A 23,029-nucleotide genomic window follows, 5' to 3' on the forward strand; every position below is an offset into this window, starting at 1 on the left:
GGAAACAAAATACATTATCGTTTCATCTACGAAGACGCGCCCCACCATTCTTCCGCTAATGTTTGAGTGTTATCGGTACACGCTGAATGATCCATGAGTGCACACGCACACTACAGTAATGCCTTAAGGATTGCTCGGACCACACTCCCCGCACCCCGCGCGACCGAGACCAAACATTGGTAAGGCGCGGCCGAGTGGATGAAACGATTTATACATCTAGTAGTCTAGAAACTTTGATTCGTTTACGGATCTCCTCATTTCTGATTCGATCACGTAAAGAAACAACGAGCATAGCCCTCTCTATAGCACGCTGTGCAACTTTGAGCTTATTTATAAGACCTGTAGTAAGTTATGTAGGCGTAAATAAACTAAAGTCGCTGACATAGCCCGACGGATTAGCAAGCTGAAGTGGCAATGGGCAGGGCACATAGTACGCAGAACTGACAGCCGATGGGGCAACAAGGTTCTGGAGTGGAGGTCACATGTAAGACGTCCATCCACAATGTGGACCGACGACCTCATAAAGGTAGCAGGAAGGCGCTGGACAGGCCGCTACCAACTGGCAACTACCTTGCTGTCAAACATGAAAATCATTGGGGAGGTATATGTGGTATACCGGTCGACCGCCTCTGTGGTCTAGTGGTAAGACCACCTGCTTCAGACGCAGAGGTCCCGGGTTCGATTCAAACATGAAAATCATTGGGGGAGGCCTATGTTCAGCAGTGGACGTCCTGTGACTGAAATCATGATGATGAAGCATTGTCAACGTACCTTGCTATCAAATGAAATCATTGGAGGAAGCCTATGTTCAGGAGTGGACGTCCTATGGCTGAAATGATGATGATGATGAACGTACCTTGCTGTCAAACTCCTGTCCCATCCATTTGAAGGAAGCCTTCACAGCGTGTAAAAACAGCTTGCTGGAGTCTCGCAGCGCTTGCAGCAGACTTTGCAGTCGCGCTTCTAAAACTAGAATGGAATAGAATTTGTTATTTTTTTGGACCCAGTAGTGTTTGACGCTAGTCGCATTGGTACTACTAAAGCACGGTGAGCACGTAGAATTTTGTCCGACTGTGCGACGGGTGCCCGCAGTGAGTGTGCGAGCGCGACAGCAACATAATTACGCGCGAGCGATAAAGATGGGTAACTTGGGGTCATTGGACAAAATTCTACGTGCTCGCAAATCAGACTATAGATCTAATTGTTGAAGCTAGTTAGTGTTGACTCTAGTCGCATCTGCTACTAGTAATGTCAGAATTAGTGGTGCTAAGGCCCAGAACAGACGGTGAAACGCAACTGCAACGAAACTGCAACTGCTAGTTACTTTTGAGTTGCATTTAAGTTTCTGCCATAGCGTCCGTTGAGAGACCACACATGACGCGACCAGTTTGAAACTTTCAGTTGCAGTTTCATTCATCAGAATCATCACAAAGTTGCAGTTTCGTTGCAGTTGCGTTTCACCGTCTGTTCTGGGCCTAAGTGTTGATGCTAATAATATTAGAACAAGTAATTTTAGAGGTAATAGTGTTGGAGCTAGTAATATTGGAGCATTAATGTTGAAATAGTGTTGAAGGTGTGTTGACTAGTGTCGTAGTGTTGAGCTAGTGTTATAGTGTTGTAAGGTTTGACTAGTGTTGAGGTAGTGTTGGACTAGTGTTGAGCTAGTATTGTAGTGTTGAGGTAGTTTTGGACTAGTGTTGAGGTAGTGTTGGACTAGTGTTGTAGTGTTGAACTAGTGTTGTAGTGTTAGACTAGTGTAGAACTAGTGTTGAGGAAGTGTTGAACTAGTGTTGTAGTGTTGGACTAGTGTTGAGGTAGTGTTGGACTAGTGTTGAGGTAGTGTTGTGCTAGTGTCGAAGTAGTTGTAGTGTTGGGCTAGTGTTATAGTGTTGACCTACTTCTAGTGTCGGCCACGGCTCGCAGGCTCCTCGTCAGCCTGGCAGGCGGCAGCTCGCGCGCGCCACACTGCAGCAGCGGCGCCCAGTCGACGCACCACAACGCGCCGCAACGGAGCGAATACATCATGTTCTCTAGATGACGGTCGCCTAGCCCTAGGGATTTAAATTAATCAGAAATGTCGTTTCAAACATCAGAATGAAATGTCTTTACTTGTTTAGACTAATCTATATTGTTAATTGTGAAAAATATAAAACGTTAAAATAGCGGTATCGTTATAGCCAATGAGCTGCTGTCATAGTGACATTGACGTATTGTCAATGTCACACGAGAATCAAACGTCAGAATAGAGGGACGCGCGGAGACGACTCCGCGCGCTTTTGTGCTAAGTGATGTATTGTATCTAAAATAAGGCAATATACTGTGAAAGTTAAGTATCCAGTGTTTTATTTATCAGAATAGATCGACCGGCCTCTAATAGTTCAGAAGTGAGATCTGAAACCTATGATAGTAACGTGATTTCAAAGTGTTCCAGGTGACCAATGTTTCGTGTTATTTGTCAAGAATATTAACACAAAACGCCCACGATTCTATGATTATAATGGAATATGATGAAGAGAGAATGTCAAGGAAACCACGCTGACAACTGTGTGAGATGCAGAAAAGTATTTAAGTACGAGAAATGATGGACGCAAATTATGAAGATACTCCCTCCGTAACTTGGCTTGTGGTCACGTAAGTGGTGAACAATTTGACTAACGATGGCCCCAGAGCAGGTACGATTTATTATTATTATCGATTATTCCAACAACAACAATATTAACACATTTCCTTATTGAGCAAAATAATGCATGGAAGTGAATGAAGCATCAAATGTTATAGGTATTGTCAGTCTTTACTGATAATGCCAGGAATGTGTGTGAAAGCTATGGTATGTGCTCACTTTAATTGCAATGCCTAATAAACTATTTTAGTAAATCAAATTAAATTGAACGGTGTTCATTTGTTCATGTTTACATTCTGCAAAGAATAACTTGTTGAGATTTAAAATCTATAAAGAATAGATAGAATTTGGTCAGATAAATTAAATGAGTTTGGTGATCATGCCCGAGTAACCTCTTGGCATTATTTTGGAGAAGAATTAATAATTAGTTTTATTCAAGTAAATTGAAGCTAAGGTCTGTGTTGTGTAAACCAGTTTTAGTATCATGATGTTTCTTTCTTGATGTTGAGCACTATAAGATGAGATAAAATCTATTAAATAGCTTAATTTGTAAATTGAAATTAAGTAAAGCAGCCAATTATTCCGTTGAACATGTGGTGTATTTTTGGTACTCTTATAGTGATTGATACTTCAATTATTGTGAAACATAATTATTATTATGTTACATGATGCTATATTTTGAGTTAAGATAATGTTAATATTGAACTTTTCCAACTTATCAATTAATTTCTGCTGCCAGTAGTGATTTGGGTTGTATCACTAAAATTGAAAATTAGTGTGGGTGATTAAAATTTATCCAATTATTATAATTAAAAAAAAATATATAGAATGTGGTACATTTAACTTAAAGAGTATTCTTGTGTACCAGCCATTATTGTTGGTTATTCTTCCCACATGGTGAAAATTATTTTAATCTTGAGGTTATTTATTAGCTGTTTAATAAAAAGGTTACTGGTTGTAGCATGTTGTGTGTGCATATTTTTAGATTTGACTTGAGTTTTAGATATGGTGACTTATCTGTCTGCGGGTTGGCCCTGTGGTGAGCAAATCAGTCAAGTGCAATACCTGAGTGAAGCTGAACACTGAACAAGGGTACTTCACATAAGTGATTTGGAGTTGGACAGAAGGTAATGCAATACAAAAGGGCATCAGCTGTGATATTTGGTGAGTGAAAATGTAATACAAAAGGTATCAGCTGTGATATTTGGTGAGTTGAATTAATGTTTTATTGCAAGGGTTGAGCTGAGACTAGCAGTGCCACTGCGGCTTGGTTGTTTAACTGTGCTTATTCTTGTCATTGGCATGAAATTGCATACAATTAACTTGAGTGTGAACAGATTGTAATAATAAATTGGCTACAGTCTACTGCTAGACTTTAGAACTTCCCAACTGCCGCTAACAGTCTTAAGCAAAAAGTTATTATTAATAATGGTGAATAAGAGAGTTAATTATGTGTTTGAATAGAAATAAATGCTTATCATTGGTCATAAGCATTGGCCTATTGTGTGGTATACTACTGTACTGTGCGAAAGTTAGCTATTTACCCGACTGCGCCAGAAGGAGGGTTATGTTTTTGAATAATGGTATCAATGGAGCAAAGTACTAGCAGTGATCAAATAAAGTTTATATTGGTGATGATTGTGTTGTGTGCTTCCCTGTAATGACTGGGTTAACAACAGATACTTGAATATGAAGTCAGTTGCATTGTGGGTGAATTTTGGCCAAGCATGAGAAGAGAAGTATTGTACTTGTTAAATTAAAGTTCTTGGATATTTCCATGAATGCTTGTTCCTATTTGAGAATGGTAAGTTCATGGAAGTATGTGCAGTTTCCAAAGATAATAGTTGGAAGTGTATTGCTGTCAACACAACAATAACAGTAAGTTTATTATGATAAAGTTGCATTTGTGTGTGAAGCAAATTTGTGTTCACTAAGACACAATGTTAAGCATAATTTGTTTCACTGTTTATTACTGGCATTATTGATGATGATTTATGTATAGTCCAGTCAATGAATGCCTTAACGACGGTGTAGAGAGAAATCCGTGGAACACATTTTCTGACCTCGGGACTTTATTTAGCCTAGTTAGGTGGTGAACATAGCAAAAGTCCCCGCCCTTAGCCCTTGAGCCAGCGGGGAGAGGGGGGTTTAAAGGTACCACTTTTCGGTTTTTCGCTTAATCCTCGGAAACTATGCGTCCTAGTGACATGACTACTATGAACCAAAAAAAGCTTATTCAATTTGCTACAGGCGAGACCGTCAAGTTTTTCTATATCTTGTATAGTTTTTGCGGCATCTGCTCTAGAAGGTCTGTAAAATTTGAAATTTTATTTTTGTCTTACATGTTCCTATCAGGAGAAAATCGACTAAATCAACATTGAGCAAACACTATAGACATGCGGGAGCATGTTAAGCCTAGTTCCAGGGAGGGGACTGCACCGTGCGTATATTTAGACGAACCAATTGGAGCCACTTTTGACTCTTCATCATTCAAAAACTACTGTGCATTAACACTTCAAATTTGGCTCATGTATTGAGACTTGCAAAATGTACATCAGCTTCAAATTTCATAAATATACCTCAAACGGTTATTTAGGTATTGACGTTCAAAAATCGACATTTCGAACACTAAAATCTATCTATCACATGTGAAATGTTAAAATTTACTGTTTTTTTATTTGTTCCTTTGTATTTACATAACTAACTTTCTGGATGCCAAAGGACAATGTTCGTTCTCCATACATTGTTCGCCGTTAGATCAACAGTGCCGAAAAAATACTTTCTAGGTTCTAAATGACACAAATCTTTATGTAAGAACAATTATTCCTGGCGGACCAATTCTATAAACTTATTGATAGCAATATTGTTATCATAACCTCTTACTTACTAGTATTGTATTATATTATTTTATGCACTTCGATTTGGGAGATGTTCTGTATTGTAGTTGTCGCAGCCAAATTGTATTATAATATTAGACGGGTTTTGGAAATAGCTCGGCGTTCCACTTTTATGATTTACTTACTTACATTTTGCACGTAAATAAATAACATGAATCCTATGTTTATTTTCCACTCTTGACATTTAACACGTGACTTACCAAACTAACTATCTCCATGGTTACCGTCTTAGTCTATGCATGACTAGGGATTGAACAACTTTTAATTGAATATTATTAACAATTCTCGATTATTATTATCGATTGAAAAATATTCGGTATTTGAATCGAAAGATATATTCAATTTTATCAATATCAAAATATTCAATTTTAATAATAAAATAAATATTATTTACTACCACCTATGAAATGTTCTGAAAATTGCCTGGAGCGCTCCCCCAATCCTGGGTTTCCCTTTCCAAGCTGAGAGGACATCATTTTGGTTCTATCGATACATTATAAAGGTACTTAATATTTGAAATGTATTACCAATTATTGTTATAAGCATTTTGAGCGAATAAAACTTTCAATTCTATTAGAACTTTAACATTTCTCTCACTTTAAGCGGCATTGTATTTTTCATCGGATTTTGAAACTGTTACAGATATATTAAAGATGATCCCATATTGTTGTCATTGTCTATATCAGTGTTATGATCACAATTCTTTTTATTTTATTCATGACCTTCGACCAGTTGGACACATTAGATAGCTTCTTGTAGTATCGTGCAATATATTTTTAACTTTTAATTAAAATCTAGTCATACTGTAGCAATTTGGACGATTTAATTTATTTACAAGATCGGTATCTTATTGTCTATGATGACCGCAGTCAACATCACTATTACATGGATTCCTAACAATGAAGTACGGCATTGCCTTGTGCCGATTTTACATAGATTTTATCGACACAAATTATGGAACTTCATAGGATATGGAGCAGGCCACGCCCTAAAATGTCCGGATGTCGTCATAGTATTATGGAATACATATAAAAGACTTTTATTATTTCATTTTCTAATCCTCAAGTGTCCGTTACAATCTAATTAATATTTAAGTATTCAAAAAGTAAGAGATTAATTTTGATACTTTACTGATGTGCCCAGGAATCTAAGGCGGTTTCTGACAATGTCCTTTGAACCTTCTAGGTCATCTGGAAGGGGTTAGAATTTGGTCTATAGGTCAGACATGTAGATTTTTGGACGTCAATACTTAAAGAACCGTTTGAGGCATATTTATGAAATTTGAAGCTGATGTATATCTTGCAAGTCTCAACACATGAGCCAAATTTGAAGTGTTAATGCACAGTAGTTTTTGAGTGATGAGGAGTCAAAAGTGGCTCAAAGTTGTTCGTCTAAATATACGCACGGTGCAGTCCCCTCCCTGGAACTAGGCTTAACATGCTCCCGCATGTCTAGAATGATTGCTCAATGTTGATTTAGTCGATTTTCTCCTGATGGGAACATGTAAGACAAAAATAAAATTTCCAATATTGCAGACCTTCTAGAGCAGATGCCGCGAAAACTATACAATTTATAGAAAAACTTGACTATCTCACCTGTAGAAAATTGAATATGCTTTTTTTGGTTCATAGTAGTCATGTCACTAGGACGCATAGTTTTCGAGGATTAAGCGAAAAACCGAAAAGTGGCACCTTTAAACCCCCCTCACCCCGCCGGCTCAAGGGCCAAGGGCGGGGACTTTTGCTATGTTCACCTCCTAACTAGTCTAAATAAAGTCCTGAAGTCAGAAATTGTGTTCTACAGTTTTCCATCTATAATGCTTTATTGACTGGACTAGTAGTTGTGTTATTCATCTTAATATTTTAGAGTTTACATTGAAATATTTTATTATTTAAATAAAAATAATTTTAGCAAATTTCTTATGATGTTGTGATTATGGGAATGGTTTGATAATAATAATAATAATAGGGGTATGATGTACTATGTGAGGATCATACACCAGTGGGCATTGTCATGAAACTGGGTGGACTTTGTCATTTTGTGTGAGATGGATGTCCTGATAGCTGTGTGAGGAGGACATGTGGCATTGTCTTGAAACTGTGTGGACATTGTCATTCTGAGTGGGATGTCTGGTGTGACATCAGGAATTGAGAATGTTACTAGGTATGCAAAATCACTTGAAACCTATGTTACAGTTAAGCTTTTACATTTACAAATACATTAGTTTTTATTTCATTCAAAAATACCCAGTAGTTATGATTTTATAGGCATTCAAAGTTCGCTTAAATATTGAGTCCCGCCGACGGTCACGTGACCCCGTGTGACGTACATTCACAGCGTCCGCTCACTAGAAAACGGATATAAACATACTTAAATACATTTTTTTTGTAAATACAAACTTATTATACATATTAACACCCAGACCCATCACAGAAATTAAAATTGAACCAAACCCAAACTTGATGCGATTGTGTCGTTTTATTGCGAATTACCTTCCAGGTCCATCATTAGACCCCGATTACTATATAAAATTAAAATACTCATCAATACAAAACGAACGAGCCCAAACTCGATGCATTTAAGTCGTTTTATTATAGAGTTCCTATGGCCACCTTCCAGGTCCATCATCAGATCAGCTCCATGTCATCATAATATTGCATGGTCATCCAAATCACATGTGTTTGCGAAATTTCAGCTTAATCGGTTGCCTGGAAGTGGGTCTTAATTCAGTTTGCAAGATTCCACCCATACAAATATGAGCCAGTCGTTGTAATATGACGTCACGCGCATAAAATGGCGGGCCGGCCGCCGCCCGCACTTTTAAAATTCAATATTTTGGAAACTAATTGACGTATCGAAATAATTCTTTCATGTGTATTTTTTATTTTTAACAGAGAATACAGAAAGCTAAAAAACAAAATTAGTGAACATTCTTCATTATTATTGTGAAGATGTCGTGTCTTGTGTGGGAGACATCATGAACTATGATGTTTTGGCTTGTGTAGCGACATCATAGGGCTGTGTGGCGAGGCGCAAACTGTGTGGAATGGCCTAATCTGTGTGGGTTTAAAGAGAAAATGTTAAAAGAACCATAACCAATCCCGTAAATCATTTAGGTCCGATAGTATTTATTTTATTTGTATTGCATTGTATAACTTCATTATAATTACGTCATTAGGATTTCACAATGTTCTAAATTAATTCTGAATAATACCGAAGAGAAGAGGCAGTATCATGAGCAAATGGAGAACCTACTGAGAAAGGCATACGCCGGGCGCTGTAGTGGTGACTTCGTGGAAAGCTTCAACGACATCGAGCAAGCAAAGAAGTGATTTTTCAAGTGGACGAAGACCACAGGAAGGCGGTCTTCCATGTCCGGAACTGGAACAGCAACAACGACAGACTGCTAACAGTCGCCCCGAGCGGCAGGCGCGCGAGGAAAGGAGCGACTCCCCTAGAAGCTCCTGAAAAGCAGTGGCGCCTCAAGACCGGATGGGACGAGCCCGTGCTGGAAGACGTCGCAGCATACTTCGAGAAATGGCTGTCAGACCTGCAGGTTATGAAGAGACTGCGTATTCCTCGATACTACTACGGGGGGGGGGAGATAAATGAAACTCCGAGAGCTGCACATCTTCTGCGATGCAGGCGAGGAAGCCTACGCCGCCGTTGCGTATTGGCACCTCACTTACAACGACAGGAAGGACGCGGAAGTTGTGCTGGTAGCTGCGCGTGCCAAAGTGGCTCCAGTGAAGACACAAACGATATCGAGGTTGGAGCTACAAGCAGCATGAACGGAAGTGCATCGGCTGCCTGTAGAAGACACTATCTACTGGAGTGACTCCTAAACTGTGCTGCATTGGCTGCGGAACGGAAGCCGCCGCTATACACCCTACGGAGCGCATCGACTTGAAGAGATCACCGAGGAGACAAGGCCGTCGGAGTAGCGTTTGAGTACCCACTCACTTGAACGTAGCCGACGTGGCGTCGAGAGCGGGATACGTGCCTACATCGGAAGAGGATGAGTCTGTTGTTCCAAGGGCCGTCGTTCCTCAGAAGACCGAAGTCTGGATGGCCACGGCAAGAAGGCAAGGACGATGACGTGACAATCGAGCAACACTGCATCTCGTCACTGGGAAGATCGAGGATAACGAGACGGTCACATCGGAACTCTCGCTTTGAATATTCTAGAACATGAGAGACAGAGATGGCAATATCGCGAGAGAAAGGGAAGAGTATAAAATAGGGAGCAGGGCATTTCAGCTGACTAGTTTAATTCAGATAAGAAGCGAGTTCGAAATCAAAGTGGTCGAAAAGAAAAAGTGAAGAACTCAGAAATAAAGCTGTCTACAACAAGTACTCTGCCTTCAAGATTTATGCCGGTTCCTAGCCCACGAACATGCAGTCCACTGCTCATCAACAGTGAGGGTTCTTTCCATTCTTGGAAGTAGAATGGGTTACAGTTCCATGATTTGGAGTTTATCGGAACCAATAAGTTGTATTTTTGTGGTGGTTGAACAAACTTGATAGAAACCTTGGATAAAGGCCTAATTGGGCATCAAAGGATGAGTTTCGTCGGTGGTAACATTTTGGGCATATAAGCTATGGTGCCTAGATTAAGATGGCATGTGTGTGATCGACATTATTGTCATTATTGAAGCAGCTGATTCTAAAATATTGAACGAAGAGATAATTGTGATAGCGTCTGTATGACCATTGGCGTGGCGCTACTGATTGAGGAGCACGCTGAGCTTCTAGATGATATGGATGTGCTGTGTAATGATGACATAGATGTACTGTGTGATGATGATATAGATGTACTGTGTGATGATATAGATGTACCGTGTCACGATGATATACGAGGGGCGGCTGAAAAGTTTTGAGCCTAAGTATCTTCAAGTGTTATTATTGACTCGCACTAAATTTCATTAATTTGCCAATAACCTCCTTAGTATATGTACCAAGTTTCATTACATTAGCGTCATCACGCTTTTAGTAATTAATCCGTAAACATCATCATGTCTCAGTCATCCGCGCAATGTACGAAATTGAAGTACACAGTTGTCATAAAATTCCACAAAAAGGGGAACAAAACGCTGACGGTAACATTTGAAGAGATGTCTACAGTTTATGGGGAGTCTGGGCCTTCATTTGCCACCTTGAAAGATTGGATCCGATAGTTCAAGCATGGCAGAGAGTCGCTAAAAGATGACCGCAAGTCAGGGCGGCCAGATTTCGCCATTAACGAATAAAATAATGAAAATTTAAAGAATCTTGCTTTAGAGATCAGCGAATTAAGCTGTGACAGATAGCTGAAGCCATAGGCATTAGCAAGGAACGTATCAGCGATATTTTTCATACTCATTTGTACATGAAATAGGGGAGCACGCGAAGGGTGCCAAAAATGCTCACGCCGTTCGACAACCAGCGTCGAGTCACAACTTCACAGGAGTTTTAGGACATCTTTGGCCATAACCCTAACAATTTTTTTTCTCACATTGTCACTATTGATAAATAATAGATCCGGCAGTACGATTTAGAGTCAAAATAAGAGTCAATGCAATGGATTCAAAAGGGAACACGCCGCCGCGGAAATTTAAAGTGGAGCGATCGACACCCAAGCTCATAGCCACTTTTTTTGGGATTGTGGGGGAATTTTATTCATTGACTACCTATTTAATAAAACAACAATAAACAGGGATTATTATGCTGTACTGCTGATAAGAGTGCGTCAAGTGGTTGTTGAAACAATAAGAGGCAAACTGGCGAAAGGAAATCTGTTATTGCAAGACAATTCGCCCGCGCACACCGCGCATGTTGCAGGGCTTGCCCCGGGTAAAACTGGATTTCAAGAAATTAATCACCCACCACACAGTTTAGTCCGAATCCCTAGCTATTTTGTCTAATTCTCAAATTGGAAAAAATACCTCCAGGAACGAAGATTTTTGAGTGACAAAGAAATGAAAGCGGCGTTAAAGGCTCATTTTGAAGGCAAAGATTGCGAATTTTTTTTCAGTGGGTTAAAAGCTCTTTTACACAAATGTAAGAAGTCCGTTGTAGTAGAAGGAGACTAAATAGAAAAATATATTTTTTATACTTTTCTATCGGCATTTTTAATACCCTAGGCTCAAAACTTTTCAGCCGCCCCTCGTAGATGTATTGTGTGATGATTTCTCGTTTCAGCAGAACCAAAGGTGGTCAGCGTGTGGTGCGAATGGTGGTGGAGAAGGCAGAGTGGATCTAGCCAGGTGCTCAGCTGGATCCCAATACGAGGCGTCAAGTGTGCCATGAGCAGACCTTCGAGGGCGAAGGAATTGCAGGAAGGCCGAACTGTTAATTGTGAAAAATATAAAACGTTAAAATAGCGGTATCGTTATAGCCAATGAGCTGCTGTCATAGTGACATTGACGTATTGTCAATGTCACACGAGAATCAAACGTCAGAATAGAGGGACGCGCGGAGACGACTCCGCGCGCTTTTGTGCTAAGTGATGTATTGTATCTAAAATAAGGCAATATACTGTGAAAGTTAAGTATCCAGTGTTTTATTTATCAGAATAGATCGACCGGCCTCTAATAATATTTATAAAAGCGAAAGGTCACTGACTGACTGACTCACTCGTCACGAAATTTCAGAAACTACATGTGCTAGAAGTTTCGAATTTTGCATGAGGGTTCCTTTCAGATCGTAGGTGCTCACTAATACGGGATTTTACAAAATTCAACCACTAAGGGTTACTCCCTAAGTCCCTATGAACCGAAAAGCGTATGAAGTCGCGGGCGGCCGGTAGTATAGTAAATTTTTTGTCTAGCGGATAGCTGAGTCAGCGCCTGAGGTTTTTTTTATGAGAGCGACACAAGACGGATGACATTGACATATTATGACGTAACGGAGCATACAAATCTCATTTCTCACTGACATTCGACGTAACAAAAACACACTCCGCTCACATACCTCTGGCACTGACATAGTATTTTTTAAATGATACAGTTTTAAAAGATCTACTTCTTACCGAATATCCAGCACAGTAGAGTAAGCAAGCTCAGTGTCTCGACGAACTTTTGCTTCTTCTTTATAAAGTCTTCTGTCGACGAGCAGTTCGCTTCGATGGCTGACCTGAGAGACAAAAAACAAGTTAAAAAAAATTAAAAAGCAGGGTATTTTCGGGTTATTTCTAGGGTTCCGTACCCAAAGGGTAAAAACGGGACCCTATTTATGAGACTTCAAAATTGTAGCTCATGTTACCGATTCTCTATGAAACTGCTAAAAATCTTCGGCGCGGCGGCGGTTTTACTCAGTGCGTATGAACAGTGCCAAGCATCAGGGGGTGACACAAGTCGCGCAGATTAGTACTCACTGGCGCATCTGCATGACCAGTCTGCTGTCTATGTCTATGGTGCGATTGTCTTTCCTGGGGGGTACCAGAGGGTCGCCCCGGGTGCCAAAAGATAAAAAAGGAATCTTACCTCAGGACATAGGCCGGCACCTGACTTCTTAATCATCATCATTTCAACCATATGACATCCACTGCTGAACCTAGGCCTCCTCTAATGACTGGTTGGTAGCGGCCTTCACCCAGCGCATTCTTCATCATCATCATCATCTCAGCCATAGGACGTCCACTGCTGAACATAGGCCTCCCTTAATGCTTTCCATGTTGCCCGGTTGGTAGCGGTCTGCGTACAGCGCTTTCCTGCTACCTTAATGATGTCGTCGGTCCACCTTGTGAGTTGACGTCCCACGCTGCGTTTTCCGGTACGCGGCCTCCATTCCAGAACCTTGCTGCCCCATCGGCCGTCAGTTCTGCGTACTATGTGCCCTGCCCATTGCCACTTCAGCTTACTAATCCGTCGGGCTGTGTCAGCGACTTTAGTTCGTTTACGGATCTCCTCATTTCTGATACGATCTCGTAAAGAAACACCGAGCATTCTTACCCTCTTACTAATAAAACTTACACGCTCGTTGAACAGTATTTTAAAGTGACGTTTAGTATGGAAATGTCATTTTAAAACAGTGTTCAACAACTGTGTAACTTTTTTATTAGTAAGGGGGTTAATGTGTGCCAAATAAATGACTTTTCTTTCTTTCTTTCTTTCTTTCAAGCCTGTATTCTTACCTCAGAGCGTGGGCCGGCACTTGACTGCAGAAGTTGCGGTAGTGCTCCAAGGATGCTGAGGACAGGATCAGCTCTTCATCTTCAGCTCTCGCGCCGATGTCCACTTGGTCTGGGAGAAAAAGACAAGTTTTTGACATCTTTTAGAAAAAAATGCTTTTGTTCACTTTGTACTATTCTTTTTTTACTTTTAGAACAAAGGTTTTTATTTAAGTTTTGTAATTTTCTTAACTTCGCTGGCACTTTTCATCGCCTAAAACAGGGTCTTTTTATGTGTGTGGAAAATTTTAAATATTAAAAAACGAAATTTTAAAAAAACAACTTGAAAAATCGAACTGCCTAAGGCGGGGATCGAACCCACGACATTATGCTTGCCGGGCGACTGCTATTCCAACTGAGCTACTTAGACACTGGATGAACCTGTCGAAATTTTCAAGTGTATGTTGTTATGGCCGCGTATTACACTTGAAAATTTCGACGAGTTTATCGACGGAAGTAGCTCAGTTGGAAGAGCATACTACCTATAAGGATGGCGTTCATACCTAAATCATACACGCTGTTAATCATATCGCGCAGCCTGGTGGAGTCTTCGACGAACTCTATCAGCCCGCTGTCCTCTCCGAGTGGGGTCACCTGCAAGAGATTGTCACACCTTTAGACCAGCGTTTCTTAACCTTTTTTTGTCTACGGACTGTGGCATAACTATTCCATCCGAGGTCCGTGCGGCAAATTCTGTGCATGGCCCTTGAAGTATCTATAGTCTGGTCTGCGAGCGCGTAGAATTTTGTCCAATGACCCCAAGCTACCCATCCTAATTGCTCGCGCGTAATTATGTTGCTGTCGCGCTCGCACACTCACTGCGGGCGCCCGTCGCTCAGTCGCGACAGCAACATAATTACGCGCGAGCGATAAGGATGGGTAGCTTGCGGTCATTGGACAAAATTCTACGTGCTCACAGACCGGGCTTTAGGGTTATTTTTCAGGGGGGCCCCGGGACCATTGCCCTGAAGCATGGCATGATTAGGGTCTTGGGCCGGGGCCCCCTCGGCTCGGGTCCCGTGGCATTTTGCCAGCCACTGTCCACACCCTTTAGGAAATCAAGCACAATTTTAAGGACCCTCTTAATAAAAAAGCAGCAATAAATTCCGACTTTTGGTGGAATTTACTCGCGATTGTTAAATGGTCCATAAATAAAGCTGTGGACCCCCGTACATATGCTGTGGACCTCAAGGGTCCACGGACCATATGTTAAGAAACACTGCCATCTCCGCTTCGTTCTGCTTCAAAATCCTACTTACCCACGATCTTCTCTACGATACCCCGGTTCTAAAATTGGCTTCTCCGCTAAATATCTCCGCTCCGCTCACCTCATACCGCAGCCGGGTCCCTCGCACCAGCGTCGCTTACACCATGTATTACCTCATTAAGCTTCTCCGTTTTTAAACCTTGCTTCTCCGCTACACTCCGCTAATGTAATCAGCTTCTCCGTTACGCTCCGTTTTAAAAGGTTCCTTCTCCGCTACTCTCCGCTTCTAAACCTTGCTTTTCCGCTACGCTTTAAATTGTTGCTTCTCCGCTAAGCTCCGCTTTAAAGTGTTGCATCTCCGCTACATTCAGTTATCTAGACGGCTTCTCCGCTGCGTTCCGCTAAAATCTCCGCTCCCCTCATACCGCAGCCGGGTCCCTCGCACCAGCGTCGCCGCGGCCGCCGCTCGCTGCGCCGCTCGCTCCGCTTGCAAGCGGTCTCCGCTCTTGTGGATATAACGGCGGACGGTCCCATCAGACAATAGTACTGCCGCACAATTTATAAACGCAGTAAGTAACACGTGAACAGTTTCGAGAAAAACGCGATCAAAGTTGAAATTTTATTTTGGGGTGTCTACAATTAGTTACGCAAATATTTGTAAAAAAATATATATGGGCTTATAGAGCTAAACTCAAAGTTTATTTTGATATGAGGTTTTTGTATTTTAATTAATATTTTGTATTTAAAATTATTAAAAAACTGTTTATATTATGGATTAACTAAGTTTTCGTTCGATACTTACTACCCATGAATGCAGTATGATTGTTCCTTACTGCGTTTATCAGTAGTTTTCGTTACTTACGGTACATGTGTTAAATGATTGATTTAAATTTTAGTTCTTAAAACGTAATATAAGCGCCGTATCTTTACAATTTACTGCATTTATGAGTGGGAGTGTGAATCAAAATAATTTATCAAAACTTTAAATGCGCAGTAACAATACAATTATACTGCGCTTATCATAAGCCAATAACGCTTTCATGTTGAACTTTCCCAAATGACCAAGGGGTAAATGAAACAAGTATTACAAAATAATTGCTGAGATCGCTTGTTATTAAATCAAAAATTAAGATATGGCACCCACTTTTAGATCTTAAATATACCAATCTAATAAAATAAAGACTCGGCCGTTCGTTTCAGCCGAAAGACGTCCACTGCTGGACAACGGCCTCCCCCAAGGATTTCCACAAAGACCGGTCCTGTACCGCTCGCATACAGGCACCTGACGCGACCTTCACCAGATCATCGGTCCACTTAGTGTGAGGCTTGCCCAAGCTGCGTCTTCCAGCTCATGGTCGCCACTCAAGAACTTTCCTGCCCCAGCGGCTATCAGACAACTTATAGTGTCTCCAACCTTCAGAGGAGTGGGTACAGCACGGCATTTGACATGATTTTTCTCTAGTCCATTAAAGACCCATTTGTTGAGAGGCTCTATTGAGGCAATCGAGGATTGAGCTTAGATCCTCCACGTTCTCAGCCATGACTACGATATTGTCCTCGAATCAAAGATGGGTGATGTACTGATGATATTTATGCCCAATCCGCTCCAGTCCAGAAGCTTGAAAACATCTTCCAGAGTGGTAGTGAACAGTTTTAGAAATATGACATCTCCCTGTCTGACCCCTCGCTGCAACTGAAGTCCTGATCCCGGAGACGGACTGACATTGTGGCCTATTCGTACAAGCCCTTCAACGATTATAAATATCTATCTATAGTAAATTTGGCACCGTTGGAGAGACTGTAGCTTGAAGAGAGAAGTCTTTCTCATAGACCACAAATGCCAGACAAAGTTGCTGATTATTCTCCTCAGTTTTCTGCCATAGATAAGTATGTGGTCTATCATACTAAAGCCTTATCGGAAACCGATTTGTTTGGGAGGTTAGATGTCGCGTGAAACCATTCATGATGACTCTCAAAAACGGAATCAGAAGTGAGATGGGTATAAAATAAATTCTTCAACAAGGTTTTGTTGCCTTTTTTGAAGAAGAGTATCACCACACTTCTGTGCCATGCCGTAGGCGTTTTCCCCTCAAGGATGACGGAATCGAATAGCTTCTAAAGAGCCCTTAGTACCAGCGTTCCGCCTGATTTCAGAAGCTCAGCCAGCCGTGATTCCATCATCGCCCGGTGCCTTGTTGTTTTTCAGCTGTTTGAGAGTCATTCTAATCTCGTACAGACACGTCCGGGATATCTTCGGTATAGTGTCGGGTCAATCTAGCTCTTGGGTCTTCGGCTAGATTTGTCATTTGGACAGGTTTTCAACTTCTTCCAATAACGTAAGAGTCAGCCACTGCGTTCATAACATGTTAACACCTAGGCAGCACTCTGACAATCCTTAGTATGTACGCAGTATAATTGTAATTACTGCATTAATATTAAGTACAAGTCATCTGTCTTTCCTATGGAAACATAATATCAGTGTGTGTTTAAGTGGAATTACTGCACATATACTATGTGCAAGATGAACTTAACAATGGACATGGCGCACAATTTTTGTTGAAGATGCCAAAAAAAACTACAAAAAATTAGAATGAATACTGTATTTTTACTTTTTTGATATCTTTAAAAATGACTGAAATATTCAAGCTCAAAGTGCGCTCTTCCGCTAGGAGCGATTTTCCGCGCGGATTTTGAAAATGTGACGTAGTAACATGAAAAGCTGCATGTAAGATATTATCTGTGTACAATGGTTAGAATGGTTAGTAGGGGAGCCGAAGCGGGGATTTCGGGACTTACTAAAGAGTGGCAGACTAACATACAAGGAAATACTTTGTACCTGGTTGATTACCTTTAAGTATGAATTTTTGATATAAAACGGCATTAGTTCTTATGCCTCTCACCCAAAAAATACCTCAATTAAGCCCAAATTTGAGACCGCAGCCAAACTTTGAGTGACGATGGAAACTAGCCTAGATGGAGGACACATGAAATTGAACTTCTGCTTCTTCATTGATAAAGACTTATCATTTACCATACCTTATCATTTTGTATTCCATTTTCAAGTCACTTTTTTTCGCTTACTGTTTAAACAAAACGTGGGATTTTTTTAAAGCTCAGGTCTTTTGATGTGCGTTCAAAAGACCTGAGATTTAAAAAAAATCCACGTTTTGTTTAAAAAGTATACAGGGTGACTGGAACTGAACCCGCCATAGCTAATACGCGTATAGAGGAGGTCATTTGCTAATTATTGAACCTTACTTTCTATGACTAAAGTTTCATAGTTTAGGAGATATGTAAATTTTTATACTTTTTCCGAAATTTGACCTAAAAACGGCTTAATTTTTTTTCTCGCATGATTTTAACCGATTTTTTATTTGATACTAATATCGAATAAACCTTTAGTCAAATAAAATAAATTTCAGATCCAGATAATGATTGAATAACTAGTTACGAGCCGCCAAAGTTTAACAAAAGTACAAACCACGATAAAAAGTTCAAGTTCGAATTCGATTTAAAAAAAAACTAATGGTGATAATGGATTGCCAATGATCTTAAAAATATCTTTACCTTCTCTTCTTTCCAATGATATATCACACGTAGTAATTAGATATTGAAATTTATTAAAAATTCAAAGTTTATGGAAGAAAATGGAGTAATAATACGAAAATTATCCATACAAAGTTTCTTCAAACATCTCATATTTTGTGCTATACTGAGTTTCATAACTATTTTTGTGTGTTTTTTGAAAAATTATTTTAAAATAATAATCACATTATGAAGAAAACAGTTTACAAAAATTCAAAATTAACTTTGTATGGATAATTTTTGTATTATTACTCCATTTTCTTCCATAAACTTTGAATTTTTGACAAATTTCAATATCTAATTACAACGTGTGATGTATCATTGGAAAGAAGAGAAGCTAGAGATATTTTTAAGATTATTGGCAATCCATTATCACCATTTTTTTTTTAAATAGAATTCGAAGTATAATTTTTTATCGTGTATTGTACTTTTGTTAGACTTTGGCGGCTCGTAACTAATTATTCAATCATTATTATCTGGATCAGAAATTTATTTTATTTAAATAAAGAAATATTCGATATTAATATCAAATAAAAAAAACTGTTGAAATCACGCGAGAAAAAAAATTAAGCAGTTTTTAGGTCAAATTTCGGAAAAATCTGAAAAAGTTTAAAAATTGATATATCTCCTAAACTATAAAACTTTAGACATAGAAAGTAAGGTTTAATAATTAGCAAATGACCTCCTCTATACGCGTATTAGCTATGGCGGGTTCAGTTCCATTCACCCTGTATAATATAAGAATAATATAAAAAAAACCCTCCTTCTGACGCAGTTAGGTAATAAACTAAATGTATCCAATTTCACTCCAACTTACTGTCAACTCAACGACGCGCTTTAAAATCAAAGATTGACTTTGAATTATGCCTTATTTTACAATACACATTGAAAACAATATGACTTGCTTGAGCTTTTTCGACTTTTTCACAAAAATAACAAATAGGCATGAAGAGATTACAAAATTTCTGCAGCGACTGACGGTTCACTTGATTTACTTTGACAGGTGACAATAAAGCCATAGACATTTGCCATATGAAAGACACACTTTTCCAATATTTTTGTTTGCCATGAGATTCTGGTGCACCTATACCTATCATTTAATGAAAAGATAAACTAAACTTTTTCAGCACAACGAAAATCTGCTTTGGCGCGTAGCAATGCAACGTGACAACTGCAGTTCGGACTTCACAATACACATACAATAAAATTCGAACTATCGCGCATTTTTTCTTTTTAATTCTAATTCAGTAAAAAATGTTTTTGAAACCTTCATTCAAAATTCAAAAGTTATTATCATATGACAGAACTTATGACCAGACTATGTACATTGAATAAAATATTTTTCTTTTTATCATCAAGCTTAGCAGTCTAATAAGTTACTATGACACTCGAGTTAATCCACATTCAGCACCATAGCCTCCCCTTCTACAAGGCCCTCTACAAATGTCAAAACGTCACTTAACCCTTTTAGCACCAGTTCTTTTGTTTTTGAGAAGATGTACCCAAATTTTTATATCAATTTAATTATAGTCCAGTCGTTTGGTACAAATTAACGTGGTTACCTGGAAAGTGTTCGGGGAGTTTTGAAAATTGGTGATTAAAATAGATTTCGCTATGCTTTCTGTTAGTCTGTTAGTTAAGTGTGATTGCCGCGCTCGTTGCGAAATTTGAAAAATGCTGCCTTAGAGAAGATTTTTGATAGTTACATTCTTTCCTATTTCGTCGTTACAGCCAAATGACGTTCACTGCTGGACAAAGGCGAGAGGCCTTTGGGTTTTCCATAGGTTTTTCATAATGAACAGTCCTGCGCTGCCCGCATTCAGGTTCTTCCCGCGACCTTTACCAGATCGTCGGTCCACCTAGTAGGAGGCCTGCCCACGCTACGTCTTCCAGCCCGTGGTCGCCACTCAATAAATTTTCTGCCCCAATGGCCATCGTCTCTACGAGCTATGTGTCCCACCCACTGCCACTTGATTTTAGCAATTCTGCATGCTATGTCGGTCACATTGGTTCTCCTGCGGATCTCCTCATTTCTGATTCGATCACGCAGGGAAACCCCGAGCATAGCCCGCTCCATCACCCTTTGGGTGACCTTGAGCCTTCTTATGAGGCCCATAGTAAGCGACCACGTTTCAGATCCTTAAACTTTCCTATTTATTTCACGACTAGCTTTTGCCTGCGGCTTCACCCGCGTGAAATTTAGTGTCACAGATCGGCACAAATTATAGCCTATATGTTAATCTGGGTTACAAACAAAACAATAATATTGTACAGTTTCAACAAAATCCGTTGAGTAATTTTTGCGTGAAAGAGTAACAAACCTGAGACACAGGAATCTTCTTAGTTCAGGTATCAACCCACCAACATTCTTACTTTTTGTTTTTCCTGATTGTTTGTTATCATAATATTATCTGTTATGTTGGTGAGAAATAAACATTACTTTACTTTATTTTAAACTTCCAGACATCCAAACTTTCGCTTATAATATTAGTAGGATACAATTATGTAATGTAGAAACAAACAAGACAAAAAAAATGTATACTTCAGCAACGCGAATTTATTATACTTCAGCATATTTAGGACACCCGGCAGCGTGTCCTGCCATGATCAAAGAAAAAAGAACTCGCAATTTAGCAGGTACATTAATTTCACTGTTTCACAACTCTAAATCTATTTAACTTACATTACATGTTTATCACATTTATCAAAACTTCTTAGCTTGTCTATGTCCCAAAAATTATAAAATGAAAAAAGTAGTTGTCAAAAACCTTTTTAGGGCGGATTTTTTTCAATAAGGCGGGCGCGCGCGCGGCTATAAACGAGGACACAAAATTCGGAAAGAACATAGTGAAATCTATTTATTCACCAATTTTCAAAAATTCCGGAAAACTTTCCAAGTAAAATTAACAAATAACTGGACTATTTACTCGTTATTGAGCACAGAGATACAAACTTGGTTATTTTTCCAGAAAATTTATATTTAAGTGCATAAATGTAAAAATGGCTTCATAGTGCACAAAATTGGCAATAGGTGGCATAATAATGGTTACTTTTTTAGCGCCTAGTTTGAAATGTGATTGAACGATGACAACTAACAACAGTTGTCAGTAAGGTAAAATTTTATTTTAGTTGGAAAAAGACAAAAAGTGGTAAATGGGTTAACGTGCGCGGGCTGCAAAATCATGTTGTGACGTCACGCGCGAATATTGGAAATTTTTGAAAATTTTAAAATGTGCGTAAACTTCTCGAGGCTCTATCTTCGGTAATACTGGATGGATTGAGGTGAAATAAAAACTAGTGTAATGTGTGTGATCTAAACTTTAAATTAAGTCATAATTTAACTTAATATTACAACTTATGCGTGTTGTCCATTGTAGAAACATAATAAGAATGATGTAATTGGCACATACTGCACTATTACTGTGTAGCAAATTAAGTAAGCGCGAGTATTCACGTAATATTAAGTTATTATGTGCTCTTACTGCTAACATAGTATGTGAAGAAACCTACAATCTGCTCTTTACTGCGTTTATGATAACATGTATCTTCCGTTCTAAGATAGATAGAAAAAAACGGGTCTTTGATTCTTATAGATCGCGATGTCAGGATTCTGAATATTCAAAACAATCATAAATGCAGTAAGTGGTACTTACTGCGTTTATAAATTGTGCGGCAGAGTAGCGAGAGTACCGCCGGCGCTTGATGACTCAGCTTTGGTAGACCAGTGACGTCATACACTCATACCTGATGATGACCGCCGGCGATTGATGACGGACTTTAGGAGACTGTGACGTCATACTTGATGATGACCGCCACATTTAATGACGGAGCTTTATGAGACTAGTGACGTCATACCTGATGACGACCGAATACAGCTGTTGACGGAGGCTTATGAGACTAGTGACGTCACGCCTGATGACGAGGTGTCTTATAGCGGGTCAGATGGAACCTTAATAGACGAGACCAACGCCCGTTATCACCATCAACCCCTAGTTTTTAAGTGACCCCTATGAAAACAAAATTCCTGTTGTGTTACCATAGGGGTCACTTAAAAATTACGGACGAAAACGGGCACTAGATTCTTAGTATACCACCGTCCATGCCACATTCTATCTCGCTCACACCACGTATATCCCTCTCGCTCGCAACTTTTTTTTTTTTCGACTGGAAATAAATGCATATATCCCTTTCGCTCACACCATGAATATCCTTACTTAGCTTCTCCGCTTCGCTTTAAAACTACTTTTCCGCTAAACCTTGCAAGCTTGCTTCTCCGCTACGCTCCGCTTCTAAACCTTGCTTCTCCGCTATGTTCCGCTTCTAAAATTTGTTTCTCCTCTACAATCCGCTAAAATGTAGCTTCTCCGCTAATTTCCGCTTAGAAACTGCTTCTCCGTTACACTCCGCTTTAAACGTCGCTTACACACTGTTATCTAAATTGCTTCTCCGCTACACTCCGCTTCTTCTCCGCTACGTTCCGCTAAATTTATCCGCTTCTCCGCTACACTCCGCTAAAATGTTGCTTCTCCGCTACGCTCCGCTTAAAAAGTTGCTTCTCCGCTACGCTCCAC

General features: G+C 39.7%; 1 protein-coding gene across 1 annotated transcript in view; it reads right to left on the bottom strand.

Annotated features, from left to right (window-relative positions):
- Positions 1–330: 330 nt before the first annotated feature.
- Positions 331–23,029, bottom strand: part of LOC135085883 (uncharacterized) — a 41,480-nt gene continuing 18,781 nt past the window's right edge. Inside the window, exons 17-22 of the mRNA XM_063980669.1 lie at positions 14,170–14,260; positions 13,631–13,739; positions 12,527–12,630; positions 1,899–2,051; positions 857–969; positions 331–339 (exon numbers count right to left, since the gene is read on the bottom strand). Of these exons, the coding sequence (XP_063836739.1) occupies positions 331–339; positions 857–969; positions 1,899–2,051; positions 12,527–12,630; positions 13,631–13,739; positions 14,170–14,260 (579 nt within the window). The remainder of the gene's footprint in view (positions 340–856; positions 970–1,898; positions 2,052–12,526; positions 12,631–13,630; positions 13,740–14,169; positions 14,261–23,029) is intronic.

The sequence above is a fragment of the Ostrinia nubilalis genome, chromosome 30 (assembly GCF_963855985.1).
Source record: "Ostrinia nubilalis chromosome 30, ilOstNubi1.1, whole genome shotgun sequence".
NCBI classification, from domain to species: Eukaryota; Metazoa; Arthropoda; class Insecta; order Lepidoptera; family Crambidae; genus Ostrinia; species Ostrinia nubilalis.